Source organism: Dromiciops gliroides, chromosome 2, assembly GCF_019393635.1.
Source record: "Dromiciops gliroides isolate mDroGli1 chromosome 2, mDroGli1.pri, whole genome shotgun sequence".
Taxonomy (NCBI): Eukaryota; Metazoa; Chordata; class Mammalia; order Microbiotheria; family Microbiotheriidae; genus Dromiciops; species Dromiciops gliroides.
Genome location: NC_057862.1, coordinates 170,654,374 through 170,669,729, shown reverse-complemented (window position 1 = coordinate 170,669,729; position 15,356 = coordinate 170,654,374). Strand labels below are relative to the sequence as shown.

The window sequence follows — 15,356 nt, the reverse complement described above, 5'->3', positions numbered from 1 at the left end:
ACAAGGGAAAAAAAACAAGTACTAGTAGTTCCACTGAGACTTAGTGGATATTCTGTATGAAATAAAATAGTATTCACTAAATCTGACCCTTCATAGTTCTCAACACTTGTGGGTATTTCTGATGTCTGAGCTATGCAAGAAATGGTAAGAATGGGTGTTTTACAAGGTTATTGTTTGGATTCATTTATGGCTATGATGATCACAAAGCCACTCACCTTCACAAATCAATAACTTGTCATTATAAAAGAATCCCACTGGGCATTCACATCTGAAGCTACCAACCATATTGATACAAACTCCATTTTCACAGACTCCAGGGATCTCTCGGCATTCATCAATATCTAGAAAGAAGAAGGACAATGTCACGTGGCTGACAATATAGCATCTGGGAATTATACAAGGTAAATCTGAACTGTAAAATGACACTTTAGCGTATGCTGTCAACAAGAGAGCTCTAATGGACAGGGAAGAAATCTAACCTCATCTCAGAGCCCCACTGTCTCATACAAGCCACGAAGTTAAAGAGATACAAAAGAGATGGCTCTGGGAGAGAAACAGCCTGTTCTACTTACTTTGTTGGTGCAAAGTAAGAATTTTCAGGTGTGCCTTCATTAGTATCCCAAAAGTAGTTGTTAAGTTCTTGAATGTGTGTTTTAACAGCTGAAGATGCTGGTCCTTAAGATTTTATTTTCAGCATTTACTTCCCACCAATCAGGGATAAAATGTGGTACAGTACAAAAAGTGCTAGAAGCAGAATTCCCAATATGGTCACTTTTTTCATGTCACTGGGCAAAATTCCTTAACCACTCTGAACCTCAGTTTCCTCACTTGCAAAATAAGGGGTTTGGCTAGATGAATTTCCATTCAGTTCTATGTCGATGATCCTATTGCCTATCTGTCTTTTATTCTTCAATAAGATGATTTCTTGTCAAACAGGAGCCACTTATAGCACAGTCTATTAAGAGAGGAGTATAATGAATATTTTATTAATAGGAATGAATTTTGACCAAAAGTCTTCAGTTGATACTCATGGCTAAAATGGAAAAGAAAGGAAGGTGAACACAGTGGAGAACCGTGAGCCAGTCCACTCTAATTCTACTCATTACTATGCTTCCTTTTAAGTAGTTTTGGCGAGGAAGTGGTAGTGAGGATAGCCAAGGATGTAGAGAGATGATGGAACAAGGATATCAGTCACTAAGACAATATTGGTGAGTAAAGTCAGGAAGAAGGCTGGAGATACTGTGACATGGGTACTGAAAACAGGGCTCCAGTAGGTATGGGGCTAAAGGCAGAATGTAAGCTCCTTGAGGGAAGGGACTGGATAATTTAAAAGTGTTCATTATCCTAGTGCTTTATACATAGTAGGTGCATTTCAGAGGGAAAAGAAAAAGGAGCAAGGTAGAAACAAACCTGGAATAGTCAGGAATACTGTAAGGCACTGAGTGAGGTGGATATATTCAATCTCACACCTCTCAACACTGACTTTGGCAATAAATAGAGGACCTAATAATGAGAAGGAATGCAAAACCTTTTTCTTAACTCAACATTTTTCTTATTTACAAATCCTAGTCAGTTTCTACCCATCATTCAGTTTATCCAAGGATGGTAGAAATGACTGACAAACTCAGGAGAATTCAAAAGAATCAGTTGTTATTAGAAGAGAATCTTGCTCTAAACCAGGGGATTCTCATCCTGGGGTCCATGAACTGACTTTTAAAAAGTATTATGGGGGGTAGAGCTAGGTGGCACAGTGGATAAAGCACCATCCTTGGAGTCAGGAGGACCTGAGTTCAAATCTGGCCTCAAACACTTGACACTTAACTAGCTTTGTGACCAGGGGCAAGTCACTTAACCCCAATTGCCTCACCAAAAAAAAAAAGTATTATGACAAGTGTACTTCAATATAATTTATTTCCTTTGTAATTTTATGTATTTTTCTACATTTAAAAACATTATTGTGAAGTGAAAACATTTGTTCTGAAGTCATAGGGTTTACTAGACTGCCACAAGAGTCCGCAACACACAAAAAAGTTAAGGACTCCTGCTCTAAACACTTATTTGCTAAGATGTAGAATTACACACATTTCTGTCAATTGGGTTGGTTTGTCTTTGATCCTACCACCATACTTCTAAAGGATAGAGTCTAACTTTCTCACTTTAGAAAAAAGGAAATTGATCCCAGAAGGGCTGAAATGATTTGCTCACAGGTAAACAGCTATTATATAGCATAGTGAGGACTTAAACCCAGACTTTTTGAATAAAGTCTAGCATTTTTCTCCCTATGTTATTAGTTTCCTATCTATGACATGATTTAGTAGTTTGAATCTTAAGGGTAATATTAAATCAAAGTTCATAGTACTAGAATAATTGAAAATATTAATATATTTCTTATGTATTGGTGATTCATGTTAGAGCTTACAAATTTTATTTATAGTTATTAAATATAGTATCATCATAGCTGTATTTCAATAAAAATGTTTCTTATATTGTGGCATTTCTTTAGTATAGATTAGGGAAAAAATCACTGATTCACACTGGGTTTTGTTTGAAATAAAAATGATGCAGCATTGTAGCTACAATATTTTTCTTGTATTAATGAAAATGTGTCATATTCTTCATCAGCATTTGGCATAAAAAAGAAAATGGATATTTATGTATTTTTTTTTATTTTCCTGCCTTTATTCACAACAAAAGTGCTGCAGGTCAAATCCTATGTTCTAGAACAAGAAGTCAGTTGCTTTAAGTACTTTTCAAAGGTAGTGGGGCATGAATTTTGAATGAAACAAATAATCCTAAATAAAACAGTAAAGTATTTTGTCATAGTAGAACTGGATATAATGCTAAATAGCATGTTCCAGGTCAATAGAAAGGGGAGGAGTATTTATTAAGCATCCAGTATTTACTAAGCATCCAGTTTCCCTGAGAACTAACAAATGACAAAAAAATGTGAACTCCAGAGGGACTCAGGGACAGTCCGAATGGCACAACAGAAAGCACTGCACTAGGGCTTAGGACATCTGGGGCAAGTTTCTTAGCTTCTTTGGCTTTCTATTTCTCATCTATAAAACGAATAGGACACACTACAGTTTAAAGGTATAGTTCACTTTTCTCCTGAGGTCATAGGATCACAGATTTAGAATTAGAAAGCCTTGGGGCAGCTAAGTGACACTTATTAGCTGTGTGACCCTGGGCAAGTCACTTAACCCCAATTGCCTTACCGAAAAAAAAAAAGAAAGTCTTGTGGAGGTCATCTATTCATAGTATCATAGATTTAGAACTGAAGGATCTAGAGAGGCCATAGAATCCGGCTCCCTCATTTTATAGATGAAGAAACTGAGGCCAAGAAAGGTTAAGTGACTTGTCTAGAGTCACATTTCTAGTAAGGATCTCAGGGATGATTTGAATCCAGGACTTCCTGACTCCAAATCCAGTGTCCTGTCAGAACTTGAGGAAACTGAGGCCCTGAAAAGACAAATTACTTGTCCAAAGTCATACAGGTAGTAAGTGGCAGGTCTGGGAAGGACACAAAGTCCTGAAGAGTTCTGGAAGGAGTTGTTAGTTTTATTTTTGTTTTTAAAAAAAATGCTGATTTTGCTATATATTTTAAAAGAAAAGCAAGCTATATCCCAATTTGAAGCTTCATATAGAATCCTCTATTTCTGTTATATTTTGTATTTGGAAATGTTTATTTTATTTTGTGTTTAAGTTCAGAGAACATTTTTTTTCTCCCTCCCTGCAAAAAGTGAGCTCTCCTACCCTGCTCTCAGAGCTCTTGATGTTTAACTGAACTCAATGGACACTTAATATAGATTGTCTCCCACTGTTCTCTTTTCATGTGTATATCATGTTTGCATCAAGCTAAAATTTCTTTGAGACTAGGACTGCATCTCATTTTTCTTGTATCCCCTCAAATATAGGGCTTGGTATCTTATACCCTCTACCACCAGGTATACTCTTCCATCTTTCCCCCTCCCACCAATCCTGGACCATCTCAGAACCCATCAGGGCTGCTCAACTGCTCACAGGGTTTGGATGAGATGGGAGTTACCAATTTAGTTCTTTCTGGTGACATGGAAGATCATCAGTCCTGACGACCAGCCTTATCATAGCCTCCTAAGCTCTTCCAGTCTCCATTGTCTGCCCTGCAGACTGCTCCCTTCTATCATCTAGCATATGGGTGTAACATAAGGATCCTTTAACCTTATGGTTGTTTGTTTTACTATTTTATTTTAATGAGTAATTTGAGAGTTAAAAGGTAATTGGAATTATATATAAAGGGGAATAATGGTGATGATGATGATGAGACTAATAATAAGCATTATTATTATTATTATTATTAGAGCTAGTATTTATATACAGCTTTTTTTTTTCTTGTGGGGTAATGAGAGTTAAGTGACTTGCCCAGGGTCACACAGTGTCAAGTGTCTGAGGCTGGATTTGAACTCAGGTCCTCCTGAATCCAGGGCTGGTGCTCTATCTATGGTGCCACCTAGCTGCCCCTATATAGTGCTTTAAGGTTTGCAAAGTATTTTACAGATATCTCATTTTATTCTAACTACAGCCCTGAAAGGGAGTTATCATTTTTAATTATCAGCTTACAGATAAAGAAACTGAGGCAGACAGAAGTTAAGTGATTTGCCTAGCAATACAGAGTTACTAAGGTGTCTGAGGCCAAATTTGAACTTGGGTGTTGACTTAGTGTTCAGCACTCTATCCACTGCACTGATAAGGGAATTAGATGCTGACTGGTTAAAGGACAAAAGAAATGAGAAGGAGTTCTCCCCTTATTATGTAAAATTGCTTCCTTTTGTTATAAAACCTGAATTGTTGCATGGAGAAGGGCCAGAAATAGGAAATCTGATGCTCCCCTCTCTCTAGATGCTGGGATGTGGAAACAGTTTTGTTAACTTGCCTTGTGCTGTAACTGGAGTTACCTGTGGGTTATGAAGCAATCTTTATAAAAGAATGTGATGTTAAAAGGAGTCGTTCTTGGAGTGCATGCGAAGCTCATCCTATTCCACTACTTGATGCTTTGGCTTAGGACACCAGAGTTACCACTAATGCAGAATAACACACCATGGGGCTTTAGAACATTTTAAAGTGAATACTTAATTTGAGTCCTCTTAGGTTCTCATGTCACAGATTATATGTTTTTGGTCTAGGATTTCTGAAATCTTGATTCCAAGAGATTCCATTACAGTTCATTCAGGGACACACTTCAAAATGACCCTGCTCTTAGCAAACACCTCTTTGGAGCTCTTGCTTCAAAGCATTTGCTCACTGCCAACACTAGAGGGCAGGCCAAGCTGAGGTAAACAAACACAGGAATCCATGGACAAATTCCCTAAGGACTACCATCATTACAACAGGCCGCTTGTCATAGCTGGGGGATTCTAAGGAGATTAAAAGCTCTGTCTAGGAAGGGGGAAAAACAAAGCAGAAAGGGCTAGGTGTTTTATGCCAATGTCATTTAGCATTTTTTCCTTCCAAACCATGAAAGTTCTTTGGATACTGCCTGGCCTGTGTAGCCATATGAATTTGGCACTCAGGGAGCCAAGATGATTGCTGGATCTGGCCCTTGATTTTTTTATACAAGGTCATTGGAAAGGCTGTTGCTGATTCAAGCTTACTGATGAAGAAGAAGGGAACTAAAGGAAGCTGTGATGCCCACTAATACAAGCAGTTGCTAAGTTTTGAGGGGTATAAGACTGAACATAAATCTAGTGGAAAAATTCAACCAGCAGAAATATCTTTGTGTTGTTTCTCCTGCATTATTTGTTTTAAAACTACAAAAGACAACACCTATACTGGCTGAATGGTGTGTGGTATTCTTAAATGGCATATGAGTAGTTCCACTAATACTGCTTGTGACCACAATGGTCAATGCTAATTATGGCAACGCTACTTGAGATATAAAAGATCTCCTAATGCTCATGAACACTGCAAGGGCAGGTTCTCCTCAGGATATCAATTAAACAGAAAAGCGGTCTCATGTTAATGACATACACACAGGGACTAGTGTAAAAAGTCAGATTAAACTGATGCCTTAGTCAGAAGGAAGGACTCTGGCCCTACTCCCAGAACTTTCTGTTTGTTGGTGCCTAGGGTTGCTTTAACTAGGCTTGATTGTAATTTAGTGAGAAGCTTTCCAATTCTCTTAATCATGAGCAGTAAGCTTTGTTGCCAGCTAGGTGGAGTTAAATAGCATGTTTGCAGAGTTTCTTTCAAACCAAGGATTGGTGATTGAATAAAGGCTACATGGTATAGTTTAGTCTTTTTTTTTCCCCCAGGGGAAAAAAATGAGAAAACAAAGGTGTTTACACTTCCTCCCTTTCCCTAGCATACAGGCAAAAGTCAGATTTTTAAAAAGCTGTGATTGTTGTTTTAACTCACCAACTGGTAAGCCAGTATAAATGTCAATGACAAAGCCAGGCCTCTGACTACCACAGAGTGTAGCAAACTCATCTGCAGGGACAAAAACAAAAGCAAACAAAAAGCAATGAATGGTCTACAACAGTCACTTATATTATAAAAAAAATTTGAAAGTTTCATTTACCGTGGTCTTTGCAGTCAGACATTTAAGAGTGAATTTTAGTCCATCTGAGCATGTCTACAAGACTTTGTAAAACTCATCCCTAAAGACAAGCACTGAGGGAAAAGTAGTCTCATGTTACCCTGTCAAGGGAGAGGGAGACTGAAGCTTTGACATTTATCATTTTTCATTCTGAGAACTTCAGAGCTAAAAGGAAAGTACACATACTTTCATTTCATATTTTTACTCTGTGTGTGTGTGTGTGTGTGTGTGTTTGCTTGGGTGCACCAATGGTTATGGATCAACAATTCTGTAATTCATGAGTAGCACTGGTTCTCCTCATCTTGCAGTAGGCCCTAAAAACATCCTGTTTTCCTTGAAGACTGGAGAGGAAAATGTTACTTCAATACAAAAATAATTTAGGGTAAACAATTGTAATCATTTACTGGACTTGTGTGTGTGTCTACCAAATTTAATTAGATAAAATTGTATATCTACTCCAACAGGTGTTTTAAGTGTAAACTGAAAGAAACATATCTCTCTGGTACAAAAGCCATAGAAAATTATAAGTAAAAATTGTGAGAGTAAGAATTTGAACAAAAAATGTCAAATCTGATCGGCTCATAATATTTCACAAGTTTTTCATTACTGTCAAGTATACTATCTGGTAAACTGATGACAACAAAAAACTAGACATTTGGGGTACTTATAAAAATGTATGTTGGTTGATACACTGGTGGTGATGGTTTTTGGAGCCCTTCATAAGCAGATGGAAATATAGGCTGTGTTAATTCTGTAAAAGTTGTATAAATCTTACAAAGAATTATAGTAGCATCCTTACTCTTAAAACATTAAGTTTTTGAATCTTGTATGCTACTCAACTGCATTTGCCATCCATCATAAGTGGACATTTTTGAAAGCACATGAATCTAAGACAGAAGGGTAAAGTACAAGATATTAAAACATGGCAGCAAGGCTACAATTAATCTTTGTCTCATTACTTCAAAGTTGAGGCATTTGACTGAAGAAAGGATCTTCACATAAATTAAGAGTTACCCTACTAGATGTGAGGATGCTGACTGGGTGGCAGAGATAGTTGAATACCCTATTCAGTGCTAAGCATGTTGTATTCACTTAAGCTATGCTGAAGGACTGTAATGATTGTAATAATGACTCATTTATTTGTCATACACATCTGTCTGATTTGCCCAGTCTTTTCCTTAGACTGTGAACACTGCAGAAGTAAGAACTGCTTTCAAAGTTCTGTAATGTGTAGTGGCTGCAAGTTCTGGTGACCAAATAAACACTGAATACTAACACTATGTGCCAGTTTTCAGTAAGGCAGACTTGGATCAGAAGTGAATTTTGGGTGTGCCTTGGGTGTGTAAGTTTTTCTTACCAATGCAACCTTCATTATCCAGTGACAAAATTTATTTTCCTATCAATAGAGGAACAGTTGTGTGTATTGACAATGCACTGTTTAAGGAAAAAGAAAAGTGAATACACACCAGTGCTGGGAATGGGACACTGTTCACAGGGCTTATTCCAGGCACGGCCGATATTATAGGAGCAGCAACACATTTTCTTGGTCATATTGAACAGGAGTTCTCCATCACAGGTCTGGTTGTCAGCATAATAATTTCGATAGCATAAACTCCTTCTCATATCTAGGATGGGGGAAAAAGAAGCCAGAGGAAAGAATCAGTGGGTAGGGAAATTACAACAAGTTTCTGATGAGTATAAGCTTCCTAAAGAATACATTCAAATTTGGGGATCTGCTACCTATTCACTTGTCTGTCACTTTTTTTTCTTTCTTTCTTCAAAGGCATGAAAAAGCAATATTCTACACTTAAAAGTGTGATGGTGTGAGAAAAAGGCTTTTAAAAACTCATTCCCTCATATTTTGTAACACAGAACTAAGTCATTATGGAATTGTAACATTAATAAATTTTACATGATTCTTTGCCCAGTCTCCTAGTAACAATGCTCCACTCTATTTGCCATTAAATTTCTTATTTCCGACATATGATGTTATAATACCATGGGTCAGTGCTGTAAATATAATTGTGTAAAGATATACCCCAAAGTCAAACAAAAGAAGTATTATTTAACATTTGTCTGGGATTTTCCAACATTACATTACAAAACCCAAACCAAACCAAAACAAAACAAAACAAAAACTTATACCCACCCACACTAAGCTACCAAAATGCCAAAGTTTTGGTACAAGAAAAGGATGACTTCTATGAGGAGTATAAAGGGATGGCATCAGTCTGGATTAGTAGCCCAGTTCTAAGCACTGATGGTTGATATTGTATATAAGCAAGCTATATTTGATGCTCCCTCTTTGATGCCTTGCAAATAATGAACAAAGACAATTTTCTTTTTTTTTTTTTTTGGTTGTTGTTATTGTTGGATTTTTTTGTGGGTCAATGAGGGTTAAGTGACTTGCCCAGGGTCACACAGCTAGTAAGTATCAAGTGTCTGTGGCCGGATTTGAACTCAGGTCCTCCTGAATCCAGGGTCAGTGCTTTATCCACTGTGCCACTTAGCTGCCCCACAAAGACTATTTTCAAGAAAGACTAAGGCTTACCCATGCAGTTATTTCCACCATTAACTTGCATGTAGTCTGGAGGACAAATACAAGTGTAGTTCCCAACTGTGTTATAACATGTTCCAGGACCACAGATACCAGGAGTGTCACATTCATTTACATCTGTAACCCAAAAAGAAGTAGATTTTAAAAGTGAGTCATTCATCCCTTGGAATCGCCCTATTCTCAAGGTCATTGTCCCTTCAAATACTGGAAGAAGAAGAAACTTCCTCAGGATTTACTGAATTCAATATTTAGAAATAGAGTCTTTTGCTCATTGTTCTCTTACTTGTTCTACTTCATGCTTTTCTGTAGGAGGCAGGGGAATAAAAGTTGAGGCAACACTACTTTTCCTCCATGACCCTCACCTCCCCATCTTCTAGTTTTATCCTAAAACCCTTAATAAAGAGATCTGTCACTTTACCATAGGGTTTGGGGAAACTGAAATGTGAAAGTTTCCTAATCCTTAACTATCTTTCACTGAAAGCAACAGTGCAGACCTCACAACTGGCTTCCATGGTATTTCTGTGAGAAGGCATTTTATTTTCCTTTTTAAGGCTTAAAGAAGTCTAAGCTAGTTTCTATAAATCCTGTCTGTAGCTTCCAAGGTAGTAAGTACCCTGTGGGTACTCAACTGATTTCTTTCTTTTTTTGGGGGGGGGGGCAGGGTAATGAGGGTTGAGTGACTTGCCCAGGGTCACACAGCTAGTAAGTGTCAGGTGTCTGCTCAGGTCCTCCTGAATCCAGGGCCAGTGCTTTATCCACTGCACCACCTAGCTGCCCCCCTACTCAACTGATTTCTGATGAGGATGACATATTACTATGAGTTATGAAGTGAGCTCAGATAGTCGGATACAAAATATGTTAGGTTACTAGTTCAAACAGTGTTCTAATTCCTAACTAAGAGTATGATTTACTAAAGTTAGTTGAAAGTTCTCCAGATCAAGGAAATTTTCAATGATCCACAAACTAAAGATCTCACAAAGTTTTCAGTTTCCTTTGGAGTATAATTATTAACTATGTAACCTAGGAACCAACATATATATACCATGTGTTATCTTCTGAGAAAATCCATTTCAAATAAGTAGGTAGAAATGATAAGGGAGAGAAAGAAGAGGAATCACAAGACAATTAAAACAAAAGAATGACTAAAAAATGGGATGGGGGAAGGAGGAGTGCAAGACAATGCAGGAAGAAAAAAAGTTTTCCTCAATATACATGAGTACAATGTAAAAGGAAAGACAAAAAAAATCTGAACTAAATCAAATGCTATGTAATTATAGTGATCAATTATCCACGTAAAAAAGAGGTATAAGAATGCAACTCATTCCCGTATTTGCAGAGATTAGGAAAAAATCGGTGTGGGGCACTGCACACACTGTTGCACTCAATTAATATGTTGGTTAGTTTTGCTTTTTTTCCTCTTTTTTATGCTTTGTCAAAAGGGAGGACCTAGTGGGAGAGCATGGAGAAATAAACAGGGAAATGGAGGTGATGTAAAAACAAAATATAACATTTTATTAAGACCAGAAAAAAGAAAACTATTTTTCCTTAGAATGTGAGAAATTGTCTAGCTTCCTTTCACAAAGGACCCCCAGATACAAAGATTGCTAAAACTTCCCAGAAAGGATACCATCTTAGATAGTTTAGAATTAGCTAATATATACACCACTATATTGTCCTACTTGGTTACATCCACTTTGGGGGCGGGGGGGGGGGGGCAATGAGGGTTAAATGATTCGCCCAGGGTCACATAGCTAGTGTTAAGTGTCTGAGGCCAAAATTGAACTCAGGTCCTTCTGATTCCAGGGCTGGTGCTTATCCACTGTGCCACCTAGCTGCCCCTGGTTACATGCACTTTTAAAGGCTACAGCAACTATGCTCCATACTAGTAACTAAATCCAGGTTTCTGAGGTTCCCTTCTCATCTTGCATATGTGAACCACGTACCATCACACACTCGAGTTTCTTCATTCAAATAGTAACCAGTTGGGCATCGGCACTGGAAGCTGCCAAATGTATTGATACATTTCCCTCCTTGGCAAAGTCCGGGCAGTTCTTGGCACTCGTCAATATCTATCCAAATGAAAACATTAACATCATTTTTAGTGTCATGAAAGAATTCAAGAAAACCTAAAATACATACATCTTAAATGGTAGAAAAAGCCAAAATTACCTTCCAATATAACAGTAATAGGGTTTGGTCGAAAGCCTTCTCCTCCAGGGCAAAGAATCTTATATTCAGCTACCAAAACAAAAATCAAAATGAATTTTTTAATCTCCAGATTCTTTATGTTGTGTTATCATAAGAATTTTAAATTCACATATCCAAAAAGATATTTTTAAGGATCTTTATTAGATGTTCCCTATCTTCTTAAAACCTTGGTATTTATGTGTAATTTTCACATCAAAATTATTTTGCATAATAACTTTATGGGGTGGCACATTCTCTTTGGTCTCTGAAACCAAATACTTATCTTGAGCTGCCTCCTATATTCTTTAGCTCTGTGACTCCTTCATAACTACTTAATCTCTTAGATTCTCCCTTTTGCCTTCAAACAAATTCATATCTAACTGACTTTTCAGTATTAAAAACATTGGGGTGGGGGGAGGGCTAACCTGAGATTTTATCATCACAGGGAGCTTTATTCCCTCTACTAGTAGACTGGCAACTGTACTGCAATTTATAGTCTGAGTGAGCTGCCTGACAGCACTGAGAGGTTAAATAACTTGCCCAGGGTCACACAGCCCGTATGTGTCAGAGGCAAGATCATTCTTTTTTCTTTTTTGGGGTGAGGCTATTGGGGTTAAATGACTTGCCCAGGGTCACACAGTTTAGGCAAGATCATTTTTACATTTTGTTTAGCCTTGAATTCCCAGAAATTATAGACTACTATACATACTATATGCATATTTATGTTTGCAGATTGTCCTTTCCTCCAGATTCATTCCAAACAGGGATTTGGTGAAACTATTCTCTTTTATATCATCTCATGCTCCTTTTAAGTATTCTCAGTGAGTTCCTGTTTTTATTCATCATTCATTGACTCATTTGAAGTTCTAACACTATATATTTTCCACTATAGTAACTTCCACTTTCTCCTATAGAAACTTCTTGGATTCAGTTGGGGATGACCTTCAGATTTCCTTTACTCCCAAGGTCCAAAATAGTATATCACTTGTAGGTGATTATAAGTTCTATTTGAAAGAAGATCAAATCGATGTTAATAACTTTCACTCATTTATCTATACAGATCTGTATCTCTAGTGGTTTTGTTAAAATTAAGAAAAAAATACCTGATAATTGTTTTACAAAGACCTTTCCTTTCTTCCTTATTCTAACTTCTGTTTCTAATATCATCTCCCATTTTCCATACAGACAATTCCATTAACTCTATCATTCAGTGTACCTCTCCATCTTTTCTAGTCTGTCTAAAATCTTCCTTTTCATGCTCAAACCTGCTGTAAAATGTCTCATACATTTCCTAAACTACTGAAAATTCTTCTCTAATTCCCCCAACTTGAATCTGAGAGCCTGTACCAGAAGAATTTATGAGAATGATCTTTATTACCCATTGCTCAAATGAGATAGTATATGTAAAAGTATTTTGAAGACCATACTCCACAAATATATTACTATTATGTTTTTTAGATGTAAATCTCTCATACTCTCTAAAAAACATTTTTCTTCCTATTCTTCTCTGTTTCTTTAGTGAATACTGCTATAGTTGAAGTAAGGAAAGTTCAAATTCTAACATGTACTGTCTCTGTAAACCATGAGCAAGTCACTTAATTCCTAAACCTCACTTTCCTCACCTGTAAAATGAGGCTATCCCCTATACCTCAAAGTATGTTCAGATAAGAATGTATGTAACTGTAACGTGCTTTGCAAATTTTAAAGTACTAGATAAATAACAATCATTACTGTCCTGCCCTTCACCTCATCCCCAGTCCCCTTTTCTTGAGGGGAGGGGGCCATTTTTCACTCTTAATGAACTAACCTGTTCTCAGTCCTTTTCATTTCTCTCGCCTATTCATACTACATACCTTTCATCAGCCACACCATAAGTCTAATAATGACTTCCCATTTCACATCCATTAAACCAACTGCTTTTCTATCTAAACATCTAAGTCTCAATGTCATAGGTCTGATCAACAAATTAAAATAAAAAGAATAGATGAGTCTCTCAGATGTAAGCAATAGTGTACAAATAATCCAGCTCAAAGAGTTTATATTTCAAAGTTAACCTTTTATATCAATCCATATGTTACTCTTGGAACACAGGGACTCTAAACTTTATATGGTATGTAAAGTACCTGGCCCACTGTGAATTTAAATAAAGGCTAAATGGGGTCCTATTTTTTGATATGTAAGTTAAAGGCTGAGAAGCAATAGACCCATATGGGGAAGCCCTCCAAGGAATTATGTGGTGCTAGGAGAATTTACCTCCCACCCCTGCTTTAACTGATACAGAATTCTTCCCCTTACATGGCTTCACTCTCACACCCTGCAGAGATAGAATAAAAAACTGGATTAAATTATGGTAATAATAAAAAGCAGGTAGATGCCAACTTACATGTGTTCACAGCAGGGCAGAGTTCACAGGGAGTACCCCAAGCTTTACCCAGAGAACAGCAGCAGGAAGCCTTAGAAACACCAACTCCAATTTCATTGCTACATGATGTATCTCCATTGTCTCCTCGAGGCCGAATATCCAAATAGCAATTGCCAGATCTTGTATCTATTCAAAATGTACAGACACACAAAAGTAATGGTCACTAAGCAAGAAAGTAGACATTCTCTATGAACTTTTAGGTATCCAAATTCCCTTAAAAAAACTCCAGTGGGAGAAACAATACTATCAATTATGTTCTTTTGCAGAAGGTTATTATCCTAAGGATGGAAATTCAAACCCATATAAAAGAATGGCTAAAAATTACTTGGTTTACTATTACAGTATTGCTATTACAGCACACTGAAGGAATGCACATTGGGAATACTGAAGTTAGAAAGGGCATCTGAAAATGCAAATCAATTTCAGTGAACCTCCAAACTTTTACATTACTGGGTTTTAGAGTAGAATTAAAATGGAAATGAATTTCTTAGTGTTTAAAAACAAACAAAAAAGATCTGTATTTCTTTGAAAAATATAATATCTTACCAACACAGCCAACTCTGGTGGGATTCAGCTCAAAATCTGGTGGACAATCACAGGTGTAACTGCCTGGGGTATTGACACAATTCCCACTAATACAAGTTGTAGGATCCAGACATTCATTAACATCTGCAACAAAACAGTAAGTACAGAATTAATGCTTAATCTAACCCTTGCATTTTTAATTTTAATTATTTCTTTAAATATTCCCAATTCAGTGAGGGGAATACACTGGGGGAGGGGAAAGGGCAAAAGTAGTATGGGGTGCAATCCTACATGAAAAACAGGAAAGAGTTTATGGAGTGGGGGAAGAGATGGGGGAGGAGCAGGGCAGTAAATGAATTTTACACTCATCAGAAAAGGCTCAAAGATTTATCAGAGTTGCCTCAAGGAGGGATTAACACACACACACACACACACACAATTGGTAGAGTAATCTATTTAATCTGGGCAGTAAATGAGCCTAATACTCATCAGAATTGGCTCAAAGACCTCAGTCTCAACAGAATTAGCTCAAGGAGGGAATAACATACCTACTCAATTGGGTGGAGTAATCTATCTAACCCTGCAGGAAAATAGGAGGGTAAGGGGATAAAGAGAGAGGGGCAAAAGAAGGCAGGGCAGATTGGGGGAGGGGACAGACAAAAGCAAATCCCTTTTGAAGAGGGATAGGATGAAAGAAGATGGATAATGGAGTAAATATCATGGGGAAGGGAATAGGATGGAGGGAAACAGTTAACAATAGTAATTGTGAAAAACAGAAAAGGAGGGGAAATTGTACAAAAAATATTTTATAAATATTCCCAATTCACATTTCAATCTGGTTGAGCAGTATCTGGAAGTGTTGGCAGCGTGTTTTTGACAACTCTGGTTTAGAAGATTTTATACCCAGAGAAAAACAAAGGTCAGAATAATGCTATGGGAAGAATCTAGGCAATTCATTAAGTTAAACTTTAGGTAGCTAAAAAGAAGGTAGTTTTGAAATAGCCTGAAATTGTGGGCCAGATAGAAATAAAGGATCTTTTTTTTCTAAAGATCTTGGATTAGATTCTTAACCTTTTTTGTATCATGAACTC

The 15,356-nt window shown here is 37.1% G+C and overlaps 1 protein-coding gene across 1 annotated transcript in view; it reads right to left on the bottom strand.

Annotated features, from left to right (window-relative positions):
- Nucleotides 1-15,356, bottom strand: part of FBN1 (fibrillin 1) — a 301,977-nt gene that overhangs the window by 52,299 nt on the left and 234,322 nt on the right. The window contains 8 exon segments of the mRNA XM_043980479.1: nucleotides 216-341; nucleotides 6,394-6,465; nucleotides 8,041-8,199; nucleotides 9,126-9,248; nucleotides 11,075-11,200; nucleotides 11,301-11,369; nucleotides 13,702-13,866; nucleotides 14,287-14,409. Of these exon segments, the coding sequence (XP_043836414.1) occupies nucleotides 216-341; nucleotides 6,394-6,465; nucleotides 8,041-8,199; nucleotides 9,126-9,248; nucleotides 11,075-11,200; nucleotides 11,301-11,369; nucleotides 13,702-13,866; nucleotides 14,287-14,409 (963 nt within the window).